This window comes from Coloeus monedula (genome assembly GCF_965178545.1).
Source record: "Coloeus monedula genome assembly, chromosome: 15".
Classification (NCBI taxonomy): domain Eukaryota; kingdom Metazoa; phylum Chordata; class Aves; order Passeriformes; family Corvidae; genus Coloeus; species Coloeus monedula.
In genome coordinates this window covers 7,422,075-7,441,915 of record NC_138795.1, presented here as the reverse complement: position 1 = coordinate 7,441,915, position 19,841 = coordinate 7,422,075, and the positions used below count along the sequence as shown (strand labels likewise).

The 19,841-nt window shown below is 41.7% G+C and overlaps 1 protein-coding gene across 1 annotated transcript in view; it reads right to left on the bottom strand.

Moving 5' to 3' along the window:
- ADAMTS2 (ADAM metallopeptidase with thrombospondin type 1 motif 2) overlaps positions 1-19,841 on the bottom strand; it is a gene marked incomplete at both ends in the record, with an annotated part of 173,663 nt that overhangs the window by 102,410 nt on the left and 51,412 nt on the right. Inside the window, 1 exon segment of the mRNA XM_082291267.1 lies at positions 4,968-5,127. Within this exon segment, the coding sequence (XP_082147393.1) occupies positions 4,968-5,127 (160 nt within the window).

Genomic DNA, 19,841 nt, shown 5'->3' with positions numbered 1-19,841 from the left:
GTTTCTAAAGAGTAATTTAAATACATTAGTAAATCAATGGCATTGACAGTTTGATGGACTATGATGGAGGAGTCTTCCTCTGAAATATCATCTCCAAAACCTGCAAAGCTCTGGCAAGTGAATTGTTACAACTTTATCATATTTTTAACTTTGATCTTTTCAAAAAACTTCTAGAGTGGGGTTGTTTCAGCTTGAATTTACATGGGTTTCTCTCCTGCTGAATTGGCCCCTAACTTTTCAGGGTTCCTAAAAGTCAAAGAGTGTTGTCCTTTTGCATCGTGGAGGGCCAGGGGATGCCAGTGACAGGACTGAGGATCTGCTCTGATGAGGTTTGGGTCTGTCAGGAAGAGGCTGGCTACCACTATTGAGTAGAAGCAGCAAATTATTTCTGTCTTCTTACCTGATTGGCATGTGCTTATGCCAGGGGGATTTTAGAACCCCTCAATGTAAAAAAAGGAAACAGTTGAAAAATTTACAAAAAAAAAAAAAGTATGGGGTCTGCTCCAGGAAGCACATCACGGGGTCACATTAAATGGTCACACCATTCAGCACCAAGGCACAACCCCTCTGCAGGTCTGACCTCCAGCAATCCCAAGTATTGCCATGGGAAGGGGTCACAAGTCTGCAGTAGAGGCTGTGGGTTTGTCCACCCTGTCAGCCCGGAGCTATTCATGATGGGGCTTGTGTCAGACTGCGTTTGGCCATTCCAAGGGATTTAATTGGCACTCACAGAAACAACAACTTTCTGGTTTAAACACATTTGGGGAGTTACCTTACTCTCTTCATCAGTAATAAACTGTTCTTGGCTAAGGTCATCTTTCATCTGCACAGTAAATAAAACTGTCACTAAAGCTGAGTTTCTGTTTCTTATCAATCAAGTAATACAATAAAACTCAGAGCATTGTATTTAAACAATGGTTTTTAGAGAAAAGGCAAACCTTAAGGAAGTTTTAATATAATCATTTCCTCTCAGCTGATCAACATAACAGACACAGTAATTTAGCTGGGGAAATGTGATATTAAATCTTACAAGCCTGATAATCAGATTGCCTTTAGAGGCAAAAATCAAGCTGGCTTTCCAGGCCTCATCGTAACCATTAATTAAATACTTACCATCTCTTCAGTTAACATCCAAAGAACATTTAAGCAAAAACCCAGCAATTTCAAGAAAAAACAATCCACTCTAGTTTATCTATTTAATTCCAGTTCTATTATGTAGGTAGTTTTACTGCTATAAAGAAACATTTCTCCCGTTTTTAAGAAGGAATTCAACTGGAAATATTAAAATATGTTCAACATGCTGCTTATTTTTATCTAGAGGAAGATAAATTATTATATGTATGCAAGCAGCAAAAGTAGTTGCCAGAGAAAATAGGATTTATTCTCACCACACCTGCAATATTTCAGCCACTACATGAAAATATTTCTCTTTCTGAAACAATTAGCCTAATTTGTAGTGAGCTCACACAGACTTTCACAGTGCTACTCTGCTGAAGATTATTACTTGCCTAAAATGTGATGCTTACGTTTTTCCAGTACATTAACAAATAGCATTGTTTGAGAGGGGAAGATCAGGCAGAAATATTACACCCCATACTCTGTGATTCCCCCAAATGCCAGATAATCCCACACCAGTCAAAACAAATGAGTCAGGTTGCCAAAACAAGTAGTTACATTTCCCTATCTTCTGATAAGGTTTTACGTAAATGCAGAAGCAAACCTGGCACAGTCTGAAATCAGGGCAGGGCAGATCTCTCCCAGCACATTCCACTTTTCAAAACCCAGCACATCAGCAGAGCCTTCATAACACAAGGTGCACACCAGGGTTTAGGAGGTTGTGGGGTTTGTTTGTTTGTTTATAATTTTTAGACAGATGGAATAAAATCTCAATTTTTCTTATTGTAGTATGAAAGATAGACAACGGTGCATGGAAAATGCTAGAAAAACCCTGCTGTCAGGTCCATCTCACCACATCTGTTGACATAATTTAGAATTTCCATGGTGCAGAAAATGCAATTTTTTGGTTTTCTGGTTGGTTGGGTTTTTTTGTTTTTTTTTTTTGAATCCACACTCCCAAGCAGTCAATGGATCTTCCATTATTCCTGGCTATCTCTTGGGGAGTTCAGCTGCCCACCAGCCTCAGGGACCTCTGTGCCCCTTTCTTGCAGCCCCATGTTGGAGTTCTCTGCCTGGGCAGCCATGGGGGATGCACATTGACTTGGGGCATCGAGTTCTTCAACAAGCCACCCTCCAAAATAACTGCATTTAGTAGTAAATCCCAAACCCTTGTCCCATGTGAGGTCCAGCCACTGCCCACTGCCCACTGCAGGCCCAAGACCTTGAAATGGTGACTGACCCTCTCAACTCCAAGTTCATGGAGTTTTCAAATCCTTCATCTCCTGTTTTGCTGAGGAGAGAACAGCTTGTCCTATTTCTTGTGAAAAGAGTGCCAGAGATAGGAATATTTATAAGGAATTTGTATATATCTATCCAAACCAAAACATTCAAAAATCATGACTCACAATCCCCTCCCAAATCATGGGATTAAATTAACATATCATGGGATTTTGAAAGATGCTGTTTTAAAAAGTATGGAATACATAAACTTTGTGTCACACATTACCTTAAAATATTTACACAGCCAGAAACTACAAATTTTTATCAGCAGTTAAAAGAACCAGAAGCTCACCTAGGGGAAAAAAATCATCACATATTCATAAGATTCCTGGAGGCTGGACCTTTAAAAATAGTCCAAGTGTTACAATTCATCACATGTAAATTTATGGGATTTGGCAACAATGCAGTTGTCTCCAGGGATGTTGGAAAGAGGGGGAGTGTTCTTGGTTAACCTTTTCTCTTTTTTTTAATAGATACAGCATGCTGAAAGTGCCCTACTAAGTATTTCCTAACTCAGCCCATCGATCAGTTTAGAGCACTATGGAAACACACAGCTCAGTGTGCTTATGAATGCCAAATCACCAAATATTTTGGTGTTTGTTAACCAAAACTGGATGCATTCTGGAAAAAGAACAAGTGGAAAATAAAATTACAATTTCTGAAAGCACATCCTGCCCATGCCTTTTGCCTAGAGCAATCAGAGGTGGGAAGCCAGGTTTAATAAAAAGTAGAGAACAAACCGTTTTCGAGCAGTTGTTCAATTTTTTTGTTAAAGGCAAAGACAATTTCATGGAAAAAATCCCCTTTACAGTACTGCTTTTATTTTTACTGATTTTGGTAACAGTGGGGTTTTTTTAAAATAAAAACTAATCTTTAATCAAGTTTACAAATCAAAAGGTGAGGAGGTGGAAGGGAAGATTACTACCCTTAGCATTTTTCCCTTAGTTTAAAAGTTTGAAATATCACAACTATTCCTACCTATGCCTAACACCTGCTGCTCCAGACAAGGTCACTGCTGCATCTCAGCCCAGCCTGCACGAGTTCAGCCTCCCTTTTGCTTTTCAATCCCACAGTGCTGGCTGGTGGCTGTGATTACTTTGTGCCTTTTTACCAGAGTTTACAAACTCCAGCCCTGACACAGGGGAGGTGACAGACACCGAATCTGGTGGCATCAGACACGGCATGTGGCTCTGCTGCCAGGGACAGGCTGCACCTCAGACGCTGCTGAGCCTCCTCAAGCAGGTACCAGGTGCCAGTAACTGAAGCTGATGTACAGTTTGTGCTTTTCTGTGTACCAGACTCCTACTCCTGAGGAATATTTACCATCCAAAACCAAAAATACTGCCATAAGGTGTGAACAACATCAAGTCTCTTTTGTTTAAGAGGAAACACAGTGAGCAGAGGGTATTTTCCAACATGCAATGATTTTATAAACATCTACTAATAGAGCAACTTCCATCATACCTATCATCCAATCCTTCTGGGATTGTGACACTCAGACTCCTGCAATACGCAGCTCTGCTCCACAGTGAGTACAAAGGCAACCAGAAGAACCCAGCAAAGCACTGTGTCAGTCACAAAATTCATGGGTCATTTCTGAAGTGGAGGAAAAAAGTTGGTTGAATGCTATTGTTTGCTTTCTTTTTAATCCTTGTTCCAACCTGAACACTGAGAAATTTATATCGTTCATGTGGCCCTAATTTCAGTGCCTCACCCCTGTGGCTCTCTGTTCCTTCCTTCCTATATTTGAAACCCCATTATACTGAAATAGGATAATACTAGGGTATGAGTGACAAATAACTCTGCAGTTTGGTACACACATTTGGAACAAAAATGTAGCTATTTTGTTGTTTCCACTCAGATGACCCAGTTAATTTCAGTGTTAACATCAGCTGTCAAAACATCCACTTAGCAGATTTGCATCCCTTATTTATTCAGAAAAAAAGGTGCAATAACCAAGCAGTCATCAGAGGAATAGAAAACACTACACAGAATGGGTGTTTATGTTTAATTCTTGTTATTCCATCACTGTCTATCACATACTTAATACATTAAATTCCACACTTGGCAACACATAAATAAATCAAGAAAGTTTGTGTTCATACTGAAGATACCATTATTTTCCTTTTGGGACTAATCCGGCCCAGTGAAGACACTGTCAATGAAGCCCATGTACCATGTACTTGGCATCCTTGTTGCAACCTTCCAACACAGCCTTTGCAAAGCCAGCACTGCCACCTGTCCCAGCAGGCACAGCCACCTCTGCACTGCTGTGTCACCCACCCTCTCCTTCCTCTGCTCTGACCCAGGGCTCGGGGAGACACACAACTTTATGTTGGCCATCTCTGGAGCCAAGGAAACTCTTCAAAGTAAGGACAGGGCCACCATCCTGGAGACGGTTTTGGCTGCTGCGATGTTTGCTTAGCCCATCCAAAACGTTCAACTCCTTCCATACCTTTCCCTCCTTGGAGGGAGAACACATTTCCACTTTGAAGAATAGAAAAGCCAGAGGTAGCAGAACACATTGGCTACATGCCTTCAGCTACACTTTATCCCACAGCCTGACTTACCTCTGTACACAGTATCCACGTTCTCAATAGGAAGCTGCTTCTTGGCAGCTGCTCTGCGATAGACCACGTGTGTTCTGCCTCCTCCCTCTTCCTCCTCCTGGGCCCCCTTCTCCAGGGGTTCGATGAAGAACTCGTCCTTGTCCGTGCGAATCATGCCAGCCTGCAGCGACAGGGCAGAGATTGAACACTTTGCATTACTGCACATACAGCAGAGGCTGGGAGTAAACAGTTACAATATGCTTAAGCACACTTTAGTGCTCTCTAGAGAGCAATTAGGATGCAGAGAGGAAACCAGGTGAATTCTTTATTAAAGCAAAACGAAGCATCATTTTCCCAACTTGACAAGAAAGGACAAAAGGTACAACCCTGAACCAAAAGGACTTCTCCTTGAGCCACGTGAGCCAACTATAGGTCTAAGAATCTGTCTAGGAAATAACCCTCTCTATTAAAAAACAGCTAAAGTGAGAGTTACTATGACCTTAGCTATCCATCAGGCCCAGACCACTCCAGTGTTTACTATTTCTGTTGAATCAAGGATCAGATCAATGCCATAAGCTGGTCCTAATGTGCAGCTCAACAGTCAAAAGATGTAGAGTCAGCCTTTCTGTTTAGAAGCAAGATAGAAAAACACTACATCTTACATTCAGGCACCTAAGCTTTGTGATTATTTCCCCCTTGACACAAAGTGTTCAGCCAACCAAATAATCTTTCAAGAATTAGCCACAACTAGTTTGAGTGTCAGTTGTGCATTGCTAAAAAAACCCCAAACTTTTTCAGACCAGACCAGATACCCTGGTATGAAAAAAGAAATTTGCACTTTTACAGAGCACCTCAAAGGAACCTCATCCAAGCAATTCTCATTGTGTTCAGGGGAAACCCTCATAAAGACTGAAAACTGTAAAAAATAAAAGGACTTTTCATCATCTTTATTCAGGTGAAACAACTTGGCACCTGGATCACCTGGGCTTGTCTCGTCTTGCAGTCCTGCCCAACTGCAGGAGGTCACAGCAGCCAAGAGCTGCTTGCAGAGATGGTTGGCTTGAATCAAATTTTTCTGCATGTTGGCACATCTGTATTTGAGAACTTCAGCTAGTGAACTCTCAGCTTGCAGACAGAAAGTCTTACTATTAACACAAATGAAATTGTTCCAGATCCAACTTCATAAGCTCCTTCCTCCAGTTCTTTCCCACTCTGCTCAGTGATGATCCTGGAGACACTGCAGTTTCAAACTTGGCCCTGTGACACTCTCCATCTTGCTATCTGAACTTCTGGGAACCTAAATCCCCTGTTCAGTGAAGCCCTACCTCAAGCTCCCAGAGGAACCAGTTTGGCTCCTTTGAACCCAGTACCCTCTCTTGAAACAAGTACATCTAAACACACTTATCATATTCCAGCACTAAAGTTCTCATACAACATATATTTTTCTTCTACAAGCAGCAAACTACATTCCTACTGCTATAAATACAGTATGTTCACTGGTTCCCTCCTTGGAAAAATGTCAGGTTCATTTGTCATGTCTTAACTTACATTAGGCAAGATTTCCAGTCCCAGAATTCATATATATAATGTATACAGAAACAGATTGAAGAGGAAGGATTAAAGAAGCAAAATTATATCGAAGCAATTTAAGCTGATGCCATCCTGCCTGTGTAGAGGAAACTGAATTTGAAATCATGTCCTGTTTCTTCTTATCTAATTTAGATTCTACATCAGACACAGAAAAGGTGAGACAGGCTCAGCAGCTCAAGGAAGCCAAGACAACCAAGAAAATATGTGCTGAACCCAAAGAGACAGCAACTGATCTTTTACTGTAAAGTGGAATACATGAAAAATTCAGACTTGATGTTGCTCTCCTTTTAATGTTATTCCAATTGCATTACACGCACACTTCTTCTGGATATTAAATATTATATCCAAAAATTTGGAAATCTTTTTATGATAAGTGCACAACTAAATATCAAGAAGGAACAAGCATTTGCAAGTTCAACAGCACAGGTTACAATGCACACGCCATATGCACACCCAGGAGAAATATACTGGGAGCTTGACTGTCATGTGAAAAATATGTGATTTTGGCTTCTTCAAGTCAAAAAAAAAGCCATGGTTGTGCACATGTTCCTATGTATTTTTGGATTCATTAAGCCTAATATTAACTATGCAGCTAATGCCAGACCTTAGTTTGGAATGTAGATCATAATTCAGGATACAGGGGGAAACGCTGCTGTACACTTTGTGCAGCAGGGAGTATGATGGGAGTTTGAAGGAATTTAGATGTTCTAAGAAAATTAACAGATAAGCAACTTCTGCAATCAGTAGTTGAACAGACTCTACAGAAGAACTGTTATAGGTGAACTTTAGCTTCCAAGGCATGGTGGCCTTCTGGAAATGAAAACAGTTGGTCAGAGTGAATTCTCCTCCCTGAGAAGATGAAGGTGGCAACTGAAAGAGATATTTGAATGCTGGATCCCAAGACATAAAACAGTGCTTAAATACTGACATTTCCTGTAGATCATTGTGCCTGGTACTGGCCCTTTTGCGTGCAGGGCAATTCATGTGGCACTGGAAGCTGCAAAAGAGCAGGACATCATCAGGTGCTCTCATTCCACACTCTGCTTCTTGGATGGACATGACACCACTCTGTAAATCCCCATGGCAGCATCCCCCCTAATTCTGTTGGGTGCAGAAAGGAAGGAATTGGACCTTCAAACATAGAATCATGGAATCTCCTCATCTGAAAGGGCCCCCAAGGACCATCAAAGCCCAACTCCTGGCCCTGCATGGCTGCATATTCCTTTTCTCATTTTAATCCTGGACTATACTGGAATTTCTCTTTTTCTTTAGTGCTGAGAAACACATAAATTATTTTTGTTCAGAATTATTAGGAAAGAATGTATGTTTGAACTGTAAAAAATTTTGTACTTTTATATATTGCATTTCCTGCACAGTTTTTGAATTAGCCAACATATTGTCATGAAATAAAATAAAATAAGAAAGAATGGCTGTTTCAGACTTTAAGAAGAAAATTCATTTAGATGGCAAGGCAGAGTTCCTACAGCAATCCACAGTTCAAGTCATCTGCCTCATAATATAACCACAGCTATAAATGATTCATTAAGAAATATGTGGGGCTCCTGAAAGTCTCCACCACACATTTCCTTACTGCTTTGAGCAAGACATTTAACCTCTTTACTTCCATTTCTCCACCTCTGAACCAGCATAACAACAGTCTTGCAGGATAATTACAAGGCCAGATTTGGGGGTCCTTTTGGTCAAATACTTTGAACGTGAAAAGCTCAAGATGAATTGCCTAATGTATTTTTTCTGATACTACTCAGAATACCCTCAAAAAGCCTCCATGAAAGGGAGATTGTTTTTAGTCATCAACTCAACACCAGTGTTGTGCACAGCCAAGCAAGCAATAGGGCAGCAAACAAGGCAGCAGAGGTTTGTTCACATCCTTCATCTTCACCATTCATCAGTCCTGTTCTTATCCACAGCTGCCATCACTCCTGTGCCAGCCCATCATGCCAAGACAACTGTCAGACAACCACCAAGTTTGTGATGACAACAGAGAGCATTAAAGTTGCTGCAGTTTCCTGGAGAATGCCTCTGGATGACTGAAACAGAAATGCTGTATTGTTTGAGCACACCTGTGCCTTCCCTTGGACTGCAAAGGCTTCAGAAAATTCTTGGACCGTCATCATCTGGACATTTGCTCCACAAGATGTGAAAACAGGCTATCAGTCTTTCAGCTACCAGTTTCCCCAAAAGTTCTGAACAGAATCCCAGAAGGTGCTTCCACAAACTAAGAGCTTAAAAGTACCTGCTAGCAGCAGTGTTTTTCTATCCTATACTGCTTGCCACCCATCCCAGGAATGTTGTACCCCCTGGCATTATGGATTAGAAGTGCTCACCCTGCACTACCACCTTGCAGCCACATTCACACTGTGCAATTCAGAATCAGGCATGGAACTGGGCATCTCCGTGGAAAGGAAGTCCAATTTTGGAAAGAACCACTAAGCTCTTATCTCTTCCCCTCCTCTTCTCGGACTTTTAACTTTAAACTAAGCTGAATATGGGAATATTGATAATGGCAGCAGCAACTGTGCCCTGTGACTAATGAAAATATAAATTAATAGAAAAAGTATTTGCCTTCGAAATGCACCAAATTGTAGCAAAGAGCCTACAATATCCCACTATTTCCCAAAGCAGGACATCCCCAGGCCTTCCTTCCAAGGGCTTTTAGATCCCAGCTGCAAATTACTCAAGTCAAGCACTTCTTGGCACTCATTAATATGCATTAAAGACTAGAGCAGAAAACACTTAATCAAAAGGAATCGGCAGATCAGAGAATCAAAACCTCTGCTAAGGTTAGCAAGAGGGTTATTTAGAAGTGAAAACCACACAGAAGAAAATGCACAAGGAAGACTGAGAGTGACTGTCCTGTCCAACTATGACACGAATTATGCTGATAAGCCACAAATGAGTCCATTGCATCACACGGAGTTGGGGGTCTAGAATTCCACTAATCTCTTTTGAGGGTAACAGGGCTTCTGTGCATCCCTGGAGACCACCTCCCAAGGCTTTCAAGGACCACAGGATCTACACAGACTGGCAATGGCCACAGCCACATGGGCTTTCTGCCCAGGTTAGTGACACTAATCCCATCTCACACGATGGAGATCTCCTCTCCAGTCCAGGAGATCTGCCAGCGCTTTGCCACCACACCACAGAGCTCAGCTGAACAGCAGGTTTCTTCTCCCATCTCGACATCCACAGCCCCTCTTGCACTTCTAAAGACATTCTTCAGAAGCCTAATTTGACAGAAAAACTGCCTGGCATATTTAGATCTACAGAAAACTCCAGGTTTGGGAGCGTTCACTCCTGTGGATAATTAAATGTCTCTCTGGCTCTGCACTTGGTGAGCGACTTAATTGTCTCCTCATTGCCATTCACATCACAGCTCCCTGTTCTGGGCTGTAATGAAGTAACCCATCCAGCGGCTGCTTCAGGACTCCAGAGCCTCAGCCCATCCTGCAAACACAAGTTTAATTAATGTTCATTCTCTTCCTCATCAGTACAGCTTTACAAACTTTCTCATTGCCATATAAAGGCAGATTTATGTCCCAGTGTCCAAGCACATGATACAGATAGGAAGATAAAATTAAATGTGGACAGACCTGAAATTAATATTTTAAAAAATCCACTGTCTGGTTAATTAATCAAATCAGTAACCTACAAAAACAGTGTTTCAGAAACTCTTAGAAACAGCATTTCTGTCAAGAGAGGAATGCTCTAATTTTTTTTAGTATTTGATTCTGAAAGAGGTAACTAGCCAAATTACATACCTGTGCATGAACAAACCCTGAATACAATCTTGAAATACAGACTATTTTCTTGAGAGAAACGTGAGGTACAAACTATCTGATATTTATCCTCAGTGTCTGGGTTGTGAGCTTGCACTCCCTGCAATGCCAGTGAATACTCCAGACGGGAACTGGCAATATGGGATTCTCCCAACAACCAATTCACAGAGAATCTGAGAGAGACTTGCATTTAAATGTAGAGCTGCCAAAAATACTCTGTAGATGACTTGAAAGGGAAAACATTTATATTTTCAGGACAAGATATTGGATAAAGTCTTATTCCATGTCTATATCAACGTGTCTGTACCCTAAATACACAACTGCTCTACATTTGACCGAAGGGGCACCAGCAGAGCAGAGAATTTGCAAGCAAATCCCACACGTTACTTTCATGATCCTTCTCTAGGTCTTAGAGCCACAGGAATATGCTTTATCCAAACAACAACAGATGTGTCCTCCCAACACGAAAGCCAAATACAGAAATACTCTCTGCTCAATTACATTGGAATGGACCTGATGCACCAGGAGCTCCAATGACTGGAATAAGTTCACCCAGGAAGTCTATGGCAGAGCTAAGGACATGACACAGACCTTCCAAACTCATCCCTGCCCAAGTGGGATCTCTCAACATTTTCCTTCCTGAAATGTGTTCATTCTCAATCACACAGTACCTTGATTCAGGAACAGATGCATTTGGAATTTTACTTCCATTCAGCTTAATTCATGTAGACAACAATGCAAAAAAACCCCCAAAACCTTCTTATGTCATATTTGCATTTGATTCTTTGAGAACATGCCTCCAACAACTGAAGCATTGCAGAGGAAGAATTGTGCAGTGCTGCAAATTCCTTTAAAGTGAAAGGAGGTACTGAAGAAATTGTGGCAAATATTTGGAACATACTGGCATTTATTGTGCTGGATTCTGCTGCTGCCCTCAATCTACACTGATCTATTCAGGCCCAGGCTGGATGGGGAAGAAAGTTTTCAACTGATCATATATATTTTTTGTTACTGTTAGTACTTTTCAGCTTTTTTTTCAAGTTTGTTTGCAGTTAAGTCATGTTATTTACACATGTCCTCAAAAAAATTAAGGGGGTGAATAATTATGGAGACACATAGGTGTTACACAGCCAGACTGACAGAGAGGTAGAGCCTTCTGGGTCACCCTATGGAGGCTGTGTGTTCCTCAGGGCCCCCATTTACCCTCTGCATGGGGATAAGGTCACATTTTTACTGCACTTTGAGAACTACTAATGAATAGCACCATACAGGAGCTATTGCTGCTAGGAGCTCTTTCATGGCAGGCTGCTTTCCACAGTCCTTGTTGCTCAAGGGAGGATGGGCATCCATCCATTCATGCATCTACAGATTTCCACTGCTACCAAAAATAAAATTTTGTCCCCAGAGCCCAGCTTAGTCACTACACAATTGCAGGTGTGATTGATAACAGCAGGGGGACAAATCTGAGCCAATATAACCTGAAGTTAAGAGAGCTGCATTAGTTTATAGCAGATGGGAATCTGGACCCAAATCTTGCAGCTGTATGGCATAATTCATGTTAGAAACTCAAAAGGGTTTTCTGTGGTTTTTAAGAGACACAATAGTGAGACAGACTGTGTCTCATTCGCAGTGAACCATCGAGAAAACAGATACAATTAAAGTGATTTCATAAAGCAATGCCAACAGATTTCAAGACAAGGGTCCCAACCAAAAGTGCCTGGCTTTCACCAGTGAGCAATGCTAAAAACATTGCTCTCAGCTTCTCTGCCTTTACAAGAAAATTACCAAATTCTCACCTCTGTCACTCAGCGCCTGCCCAGGGCCAGCAGCAGCAGCAGACCAGAGCGCAGCCCCAAGCAATTCCTTCCAGTAAATCTCCTACCTCTGTCCCCCACAACCTGCCTCATCCCACCAGCCTCTCACCTACAAATCCTCAAAGATCCCAAGAGATAAATCTCATTTTCAACAAGTTTAGGTAATATAGAAACCCACAACTTTCTGTATTTGACACAGATACTCCTTTTGCAGAGCACAGCCTGTGAAAGTACAGCAGAGGCTCTGAAGCAGGCAAACTCAGAGCAGATCTGCCTGCAGCTGCTATGCAGGAAATAGCTTGGCACCTTTGCCAGGTTGGCTTCTGCCTTTCGGACACCTCCACAACCACCAGCAGGAACCTCATCTCCAATGAGCCCAGATGCAAAAGTGTTACAGTTGTGCAGCTTTTCAAATAGAGACAAGAAGCTCCTTTAGCTAAAATAATGCATAAGCAAGAACATTTTGGAAATTCTCTAGACTGAATGTCCACAGGTATGTGTAATTCCAAGTGGGAAAGAGGTGAGTTATTAAATAGCTGTTAAGAATGAAAATGATAAATGTGGCAGATCTTGCAGACTCAGGGGATTGTAAACTTGATTGCTGTTGTTGCAAGGAGGGAATAGTAATTGCAGTGCCCTGAAACAGAGCTTCTCAACTTTAATCTTTCCAGAGGAAAAGCATGAACATCAAATCCATGAATTTGCTAATAGCAAGATCCGAAAATATTAACTTTCCCAATTTTGACACACAGAACCATTTGAAATAAAGCATTTCTGAGGACACTTTGACAAAACACATAGTTGAGCCCTACCCTCAGCAATAAAACTTAATTGACATTCTGCAAGAAAACAAAACAAGTCCAACTGGAAAGCTCTTCAGCTCAAACTCTCACAAAATGGGACAGTTGCTACAGAAGTTTCTTTTCAAAAATATATTTGCTTAAGGCACAAATCACCACCCACTTAAGTCAATGGGTGTCACATTCATAAATCTCAAGGCCAGAATTTATAAATGGATTCATAAGTACTAAAGCAGTTTAGTCTGATGTTCTATATAAGACAGGCCAAAGACTTTTTACCAAAGCACCATTGCAGCCTCCCAAAAACACTCTGCAGATCCATTAATGGGTAGGAAACAGAGTCCAGGTCTTTGCTATGGTAAACAGATAAATCCAGACCACAGAAAACTGCAGAAAAATGTTTACTATACTAAAAAAAAGCTTAATATACTAAATTCATCTGAGTGGAAACTCAGCATTTAGAGTAATTTCAAATTATCTTATAAAAACCCTGATTATTCCCTTAGGAAGATGTTGTGCAGCAGCATTTCACATTCCAGAGGAGTGTGTGAACTACAGAGCACAAGCTGCAGGGCAGCAGGAGCCAGCCCTGGCCGGGGCCATTCCCATCTCCTGCTCCTCCCAGTGCCACCCCACCCTGGGGCAGCAGCCCCAGTGCCCACACAGCCACACCGTGGGCAGGTTCAGGGAGCTCACCCCAAAACCCCCACCCTAGGAAGTTGTGCCCTTGGCAGAACCCAGTGCCCCTGATCTGCAGCCTCTGACATTTGCTACCACAGGGAAAGCAAGACCCCCAGCAGGTAAAAACTCCCACCTGGGCGAGAGCATCTCACACACACTTCGCACTGTTCCATGCAACAGCTCATAACCCAAATCCAGCCACAGGTCTGGATTCGTGGCTTGGAAATCAGACAGGGTCCTTCTCTGCTAAATGCAAGCTTTACTCTAACAGGATGCCAGTAAGAGTACAGGAAAACAAAAGTAACAAAAGATTGCTGCAGCTGGGGCTTTTTGTCTTTTCACATCCTATAGCCAGGCTTATTTTGACCTTCTTTCTCTTACCCTGTACTGGAGAAATGAACCTGGAAAACAGTTTTTCAAATGAGAGCACGAAAACCTAATGAGAGATGAGCTTTCAATTTTATACTGCACTCAGTCGTAGGCTCCCAGTACAAGATGTCAACAAAGTGCAAGATACAGTACAGAAACTAAAATAATTAATCCCTGGAGGAACAGGCTTATTAAGAAGGATTAAATCAAAGAATTAATGTGCACTATTTGTCTGGATGACAAAGACGAAGGGAGGCATATGATAACTCTCCAAGATCTGAAAGCATAGAAGGAGTAAGAATTGCTGATGAGAAAAGCTTGGACATACCAGGAAACAAACAAAAAAAGAAACTCTGACAAAAAATTTTAGCCAGCAATGCTATAGGCAGTCTTATGCAAAACCAGCTCAAAACTTGTCCTCAAACGTCTTTAAATTACCAAACCTTATTGTTTACACTGCACTAGTACCTACAGTCCAAGGACCAAGGTTTAGGCATTGTACAATAACAAAGACATTTTAGCAGACTTCTGCAGAGGAAAAAGTACAGAACATCAGCTGAGTCCAAAACAGACTCAGGGGGCTCGTCAGTAGTTGCTGATCTATGTCCTTGGAAAAACAGTGTCAAACATGAGCTAGGTTAAGACACAAAAATAATCACTCACTACTTATTGGTTTTGAAGACAAGATAAGGCCTCACATGGACATCTAATCAAACACAGTGTGGCTAGTGTGATTTTCTTTCCCTCATTTTGATCACCTCCATTTTTTTATGGTTTTTGCTGTTCGTGTTTTTCCAGATATTTTTCTCCTCTTTCCAAGGTTGCAGCTACTAATAAAACAATTTATTATTGTGTGAATTGAAGAATAAGAATGTTCCCTCTGTTTCTTAGACTATGGCTCCAGTAACCATAAACTTTTCACCATACTCCAAGAAGCACAAAAGGATTTAAATTACACAGACAAAACTCTGAAGGACAAAACCACAGTTCGATAATAATGGTAGAAACCTGAAAAAATCATGAGTGTTGCAGTAGAAAGTAGACTGGTAGTAATGTTTCATTTTGGAAAAGCACCTATAGTCTAAGGCAAAAGTTTAAAGAAAAGTGTCTGTTTTCCCAAAATAAATAGAAATTAATACACAGCAGCACACAGGTAGTTGGAAGTTTGACACAACATACATTGAGTCAAATGGAGCCTGTAAAGGAGCATAAGAGAGTATGGAAAATAAAGGCAAAGCAAGAAGCCTAAGTCAGCCTGTAAATCTTTCAGAACTACTAGAAATCAAATTACACACCATATGTCAGTGGGCTAATGTATTCACACCAGTAGAGCTGGGTTAGCACCACCACACATTCTGGTAAGTTTACAACTGGTGTGTGTTTATTTGGACAATACTATTATTATAGAAGATATTAAGGAAGTTATTCAAGAGGTGGCGTGGTTTCTATAATTTACATGTCTGCTATAAAATGATGTGGATTTCTTATTTGAAGTTGCCTTTAAAATCTCATGGGATTGTTTTATAACTAAAAAGATATTACTCAGATTACTAGGCAGAGAGAAAAAAACAAAACAAAACAAAAGCGTTTGTAGTTCTTGAGCCAACAACAATGCTTAAAAACTTTTCAAAGTCAATGGTTGAAATACAGTTACAACAACTAAAAGCCGGGAATCTGGGTCAGAGGAAATATTCTAGTAAGGGTGCCAGTTATCTACGTCTATAAATGCAAAAATTGTTAGTTTTCAAAAAAAGTTATCAGATAATATGTACCTACTCCACCACTCAAAACTGAAGTCAGTTATTCCAATCGTCTCTCTAAGTCCTGTCTAGAGGAGGACCAAATATCCAGCACAGGACAAAACAGCTGAGGGCACCAAGGGTGCTACTGAGGACAACCAGCAGTGACATGGAGGCATCCAGGGCCTGACAGGAAACATGCCTCATCCAGAAAACAGAGGTTCCAACCAACTCATGCTTATCCCACAGACAGGTGCACTTACACACTGGCGGTGAGTTGCAGCCACGCCACCAGTGAGCCACTGAGTTTCACAATGAATTTCCAAATGTTTTTGAAAAATTGCAAAGGAGGTCAACATAATCCTCGCATTTCCACTTTGAATTTGCTGCTAGCTAGCTACACAATTTAGATTAGAGATAGCACTACCAAGAGCCCAAGAGAGAGAACTGTGAAAAATCAGGGAAGGAATGCACAGGAACCTGTCAAATGAAAGATAACGCTGACAAAAAACTGAAATGCTTTGTTAGAAACATTTAACCACCTATGCATCTTACTAAGTCCTAAATTAGCTACTTCCAACTCAGGTGAGGGACGGACAACTATTGCAGCAAGTTCAAGAAAGATTTCCTTTCACTCTCACTCTACAAAGTCAGCACCAAAACAGAAAAAATTTTTAAAGTATGTTTAAATATGGGATAAAAAAAGACAAGACAGATGGCATTGTTTTGTTGTTACACAAGTCAGTGCTATAGCTGCACTGAAAACACTGGATGCAGGATGCCTGCAAATACAACCAAATATTTCCAAAGAAGTTGAATGGGAGTGACCAGGATCTCAAAACCATCTTCATTTCAGCAGGGAGACTGAAAACATTAAATATTTGTTTTAACATGAATGAGAAAGACAGAGAAGGACAATTAATGGTGTAATAAGGACTACCTGAAAGTCATCTCTTCATTTCACAATAAAGAGAGCGTCTATTACATTAAATATGCTTTCCCCTGCCTCCCCCTGCCTAAAACAAATCACAGAGTAACTCTACAGTTTTTATTCTCCAGCTGACATCTTACAGCAAATTAAAGACCTTTAATACAAACAGTGAGGAGCCTCAGAAGCTCCAGGGTGCCCCAGAAAGAACAGAAGCAGGTCTGGACTTCTTGGTCTTGGACTCCTGCCAGACCAAAAGACTTTATTAAATGAAAATGCCCAGAGGATCCTAAAGGGAAAATCTCTTTTAGTTTATTTATTTAACTAGTGATATTGCTTCATATTTAGGGGTTGAGTTTGTGCTAGTAGCTTTTTGTTTTTACAAGTCAGTCTTCCAGCTGACCTGGGTTTCACAGGACTTACACCTACTGTGACAGCTTTACAACCTGTTGTAGCTGCCCCACGCAACACAGCCAAAGCCAAGCTGCTCTTTTGGTAACACTGTCAGGTTTCCAGCTCTCCTTCAACAGGTTTCAAATTCTATTTAAGTCTCTCATCTCTATGGTAACTGCCAACTCCTCGGAGCCTCACAGCGCCGTGCTGGAGGAAAGCAGTCCCCCATTGCTCACTGGGGAAATGAGATGAGGGTAAACTGGATGACTTGGCCAAGGACATGTAGGAACTCTGTGGCAGAGATGGGAAACCAAATGTCCTGGAGACCAAGTCCAGAGCATGATCCAAATGGTGCCCTTTTCACTCCTACCAGAAAAACCTCATGCTCCAGGCAGCTCTCAGCATGAGAGTCACTTCCAACCAGACAGTGACTCTCAGTTTACAAAGCAGAAGAGGTGTGGGATACCTCATTACATGCTGTCCGTGTTCTACTCTGCTACAAGGAGTTGGTTAACCCTCTCTGCCAACTGTTCACCACCAGCACAGCCACCAGCATGGCCACCAGCCCTGTCCAGCCATGGCACTGCAACAAGAAGCTTAACACAATTCGACTTTCATGGGATTCATCTGAACTCTCAGGAAGCAGGAATCTCACAAAGTTATAAAGCTTGTTTTAAAAAGTTTTCCAGATTTTATCATTTTTCACACAGTCTGCAATTCTCCTTCCTGGCTTTTGAAAAACGACACACAGCTGTGCTTTGGATCACAGCTGTGACTTCTGGCAGCAGGTAGAGGAGGCCCGATGCTAGGCTTGGGTAGCCAGTGTCACCCTGAGATGTCTGGGGCTTCTCATCAGCCAGGAGGGTCCAGTCCCCCTCACTGGCATGGAAGGGTGAGGCACTGTGGGCTCCTGCACTGTCACAGCATTTCTGAGCTGTGAAATACCCTCCAGAACTGCTCTCCTGAGTAGAATCACTGGGGAAAAAATGGCACCATGTATGAAAGGCAGTGGGGAAGATGCAAGAGAAAAATTCAATGAATGTTGTGTTTTCCCCCACTTGAAGGCAGTTTTCTTTCTTGTGTTTGCTACTTCAAGTGTTTATTTTGTTGTATTTGGTCTGTTCTGGTGTTATCCACGCTCCTAACAAACCTCAGCATCTTACTTTCACATCCATCTTTTCCACAGATCCTGAACGTATTCTCTGCCTTTTCCAAAGAGATCTCTGGGTTTCATGTCACTGCAGAACAGATGGCACAATGCTCAGATTTGCTTTAGTAAATGGACAAATGTGATCACTTTGTTCTGCTCTGCTCACAGCTGCTTGGTGAGTTGTACCTCTGCAAGCCAAGGACAGAAATGCTGTGGCCATCAGCTGGCAGTGGGACAGGACCAGGCACTCTCCAGATCCCCTGGAGCCAAACTGGCCCATGGGCAGCATGAATGGGCACAGACATGGCATCTCCCAGGTGGCAGCACAAGGATCAAACACCAATAGGCATCTTCTTCCCAGGTCCTCAAGAATAACAAACCTTGGGAAAGAATTAAAGTGCAAGGGAAGGTAGGGAGAACTAGAAGAACAAAAGAACAAGAATGCTGACACTCCCAGAAGAGCCTGGGGATAAGTACTGTCATTTTTAGCCATATTTCAACTTCTTAAGCAGTCTCCCATCAGTCAGAATTACAGTTTGTGGAAGGAACCTGTTCCATCTTGGAAAGCCAGAGGCCAGATAGCCTCATGAGAGAAGACTGGGATCACACAGCTCCTGAAGAGAGCACAAGCAGTGACAATTAACCCCTGGCCTGCCAAAAGCTCTGCTGTGGTGGCAGACACCTGGAGCAAGCCACCCCTGAAAGTTGTGACTAGTGATGGATGAAACAGTCTTTAAATATCCTGCTGTGGCCAGGTCACATCATTGCTTATAGACAGGACCCGCTCAGTTCCTCAGGTGGGCTCTCATGTGCCCACAAAGCACAGACACAGACTGCCCACAGTGGCAACTCTGGGGTATTCCTCAGTTAGCAGCCCAGATTTCTTCTGGGCACAAGTGCCTCAAAAGAAAGAAGATGATGAGTTCACACTTCCACCTGATCACATCAGCAACCAGAGGTGTGTTTGAAGGAGCCTTTCCTCTTCCTTCTCCACAAACTCACCATCCCATTTCAGAGTGACCGTAGAAAAATACTTCAGGCCACCTCAATTCAGTAAGGAATTTGCAGATACACATTTTTGGTTTCCATTTGGGCTAATACCCATTAGAAACATGATAAATTTACATGGAGAAAGAGATATCATTTTTCAACCCATGGAGATAATCCCAGAGGAGGAAGAGAGGAAGTATAAGGAAGGTTAATAAGCCCTGAGGTCTTGCTTTGGGAAAGAAACTTGTGTAGAAGAAAGGGATATTTAAAACACCTTTGTGTTCCCAGAGCTCAGATTCCTCCTGGATTTACACTGGACTTGTGATCCTCACAACATTACATTTGGGATCTCTTTGCTTTATCAGCCAATATTAATACAGACAAAACTTTAAACGTATTAACACATCCTTGGTTATAAATGCATCACTGTGTTCATGGGAACCAAATTATCTTAGCATGAACCAACTTTTTCATCCACTCAGTAACTCCTACACTCATTCACAAATGTGTCGTATTTGTAACTGGTCACTAAAGGTAATGACACTTAACAATAGCTCTGACAGAAACAGTCTTCGGGATCTACCTCCTACCTTGGGCAAAGAGGAGGTAGGAATAAGAGCAGAGCAGAAAAGGCCAACATTTTT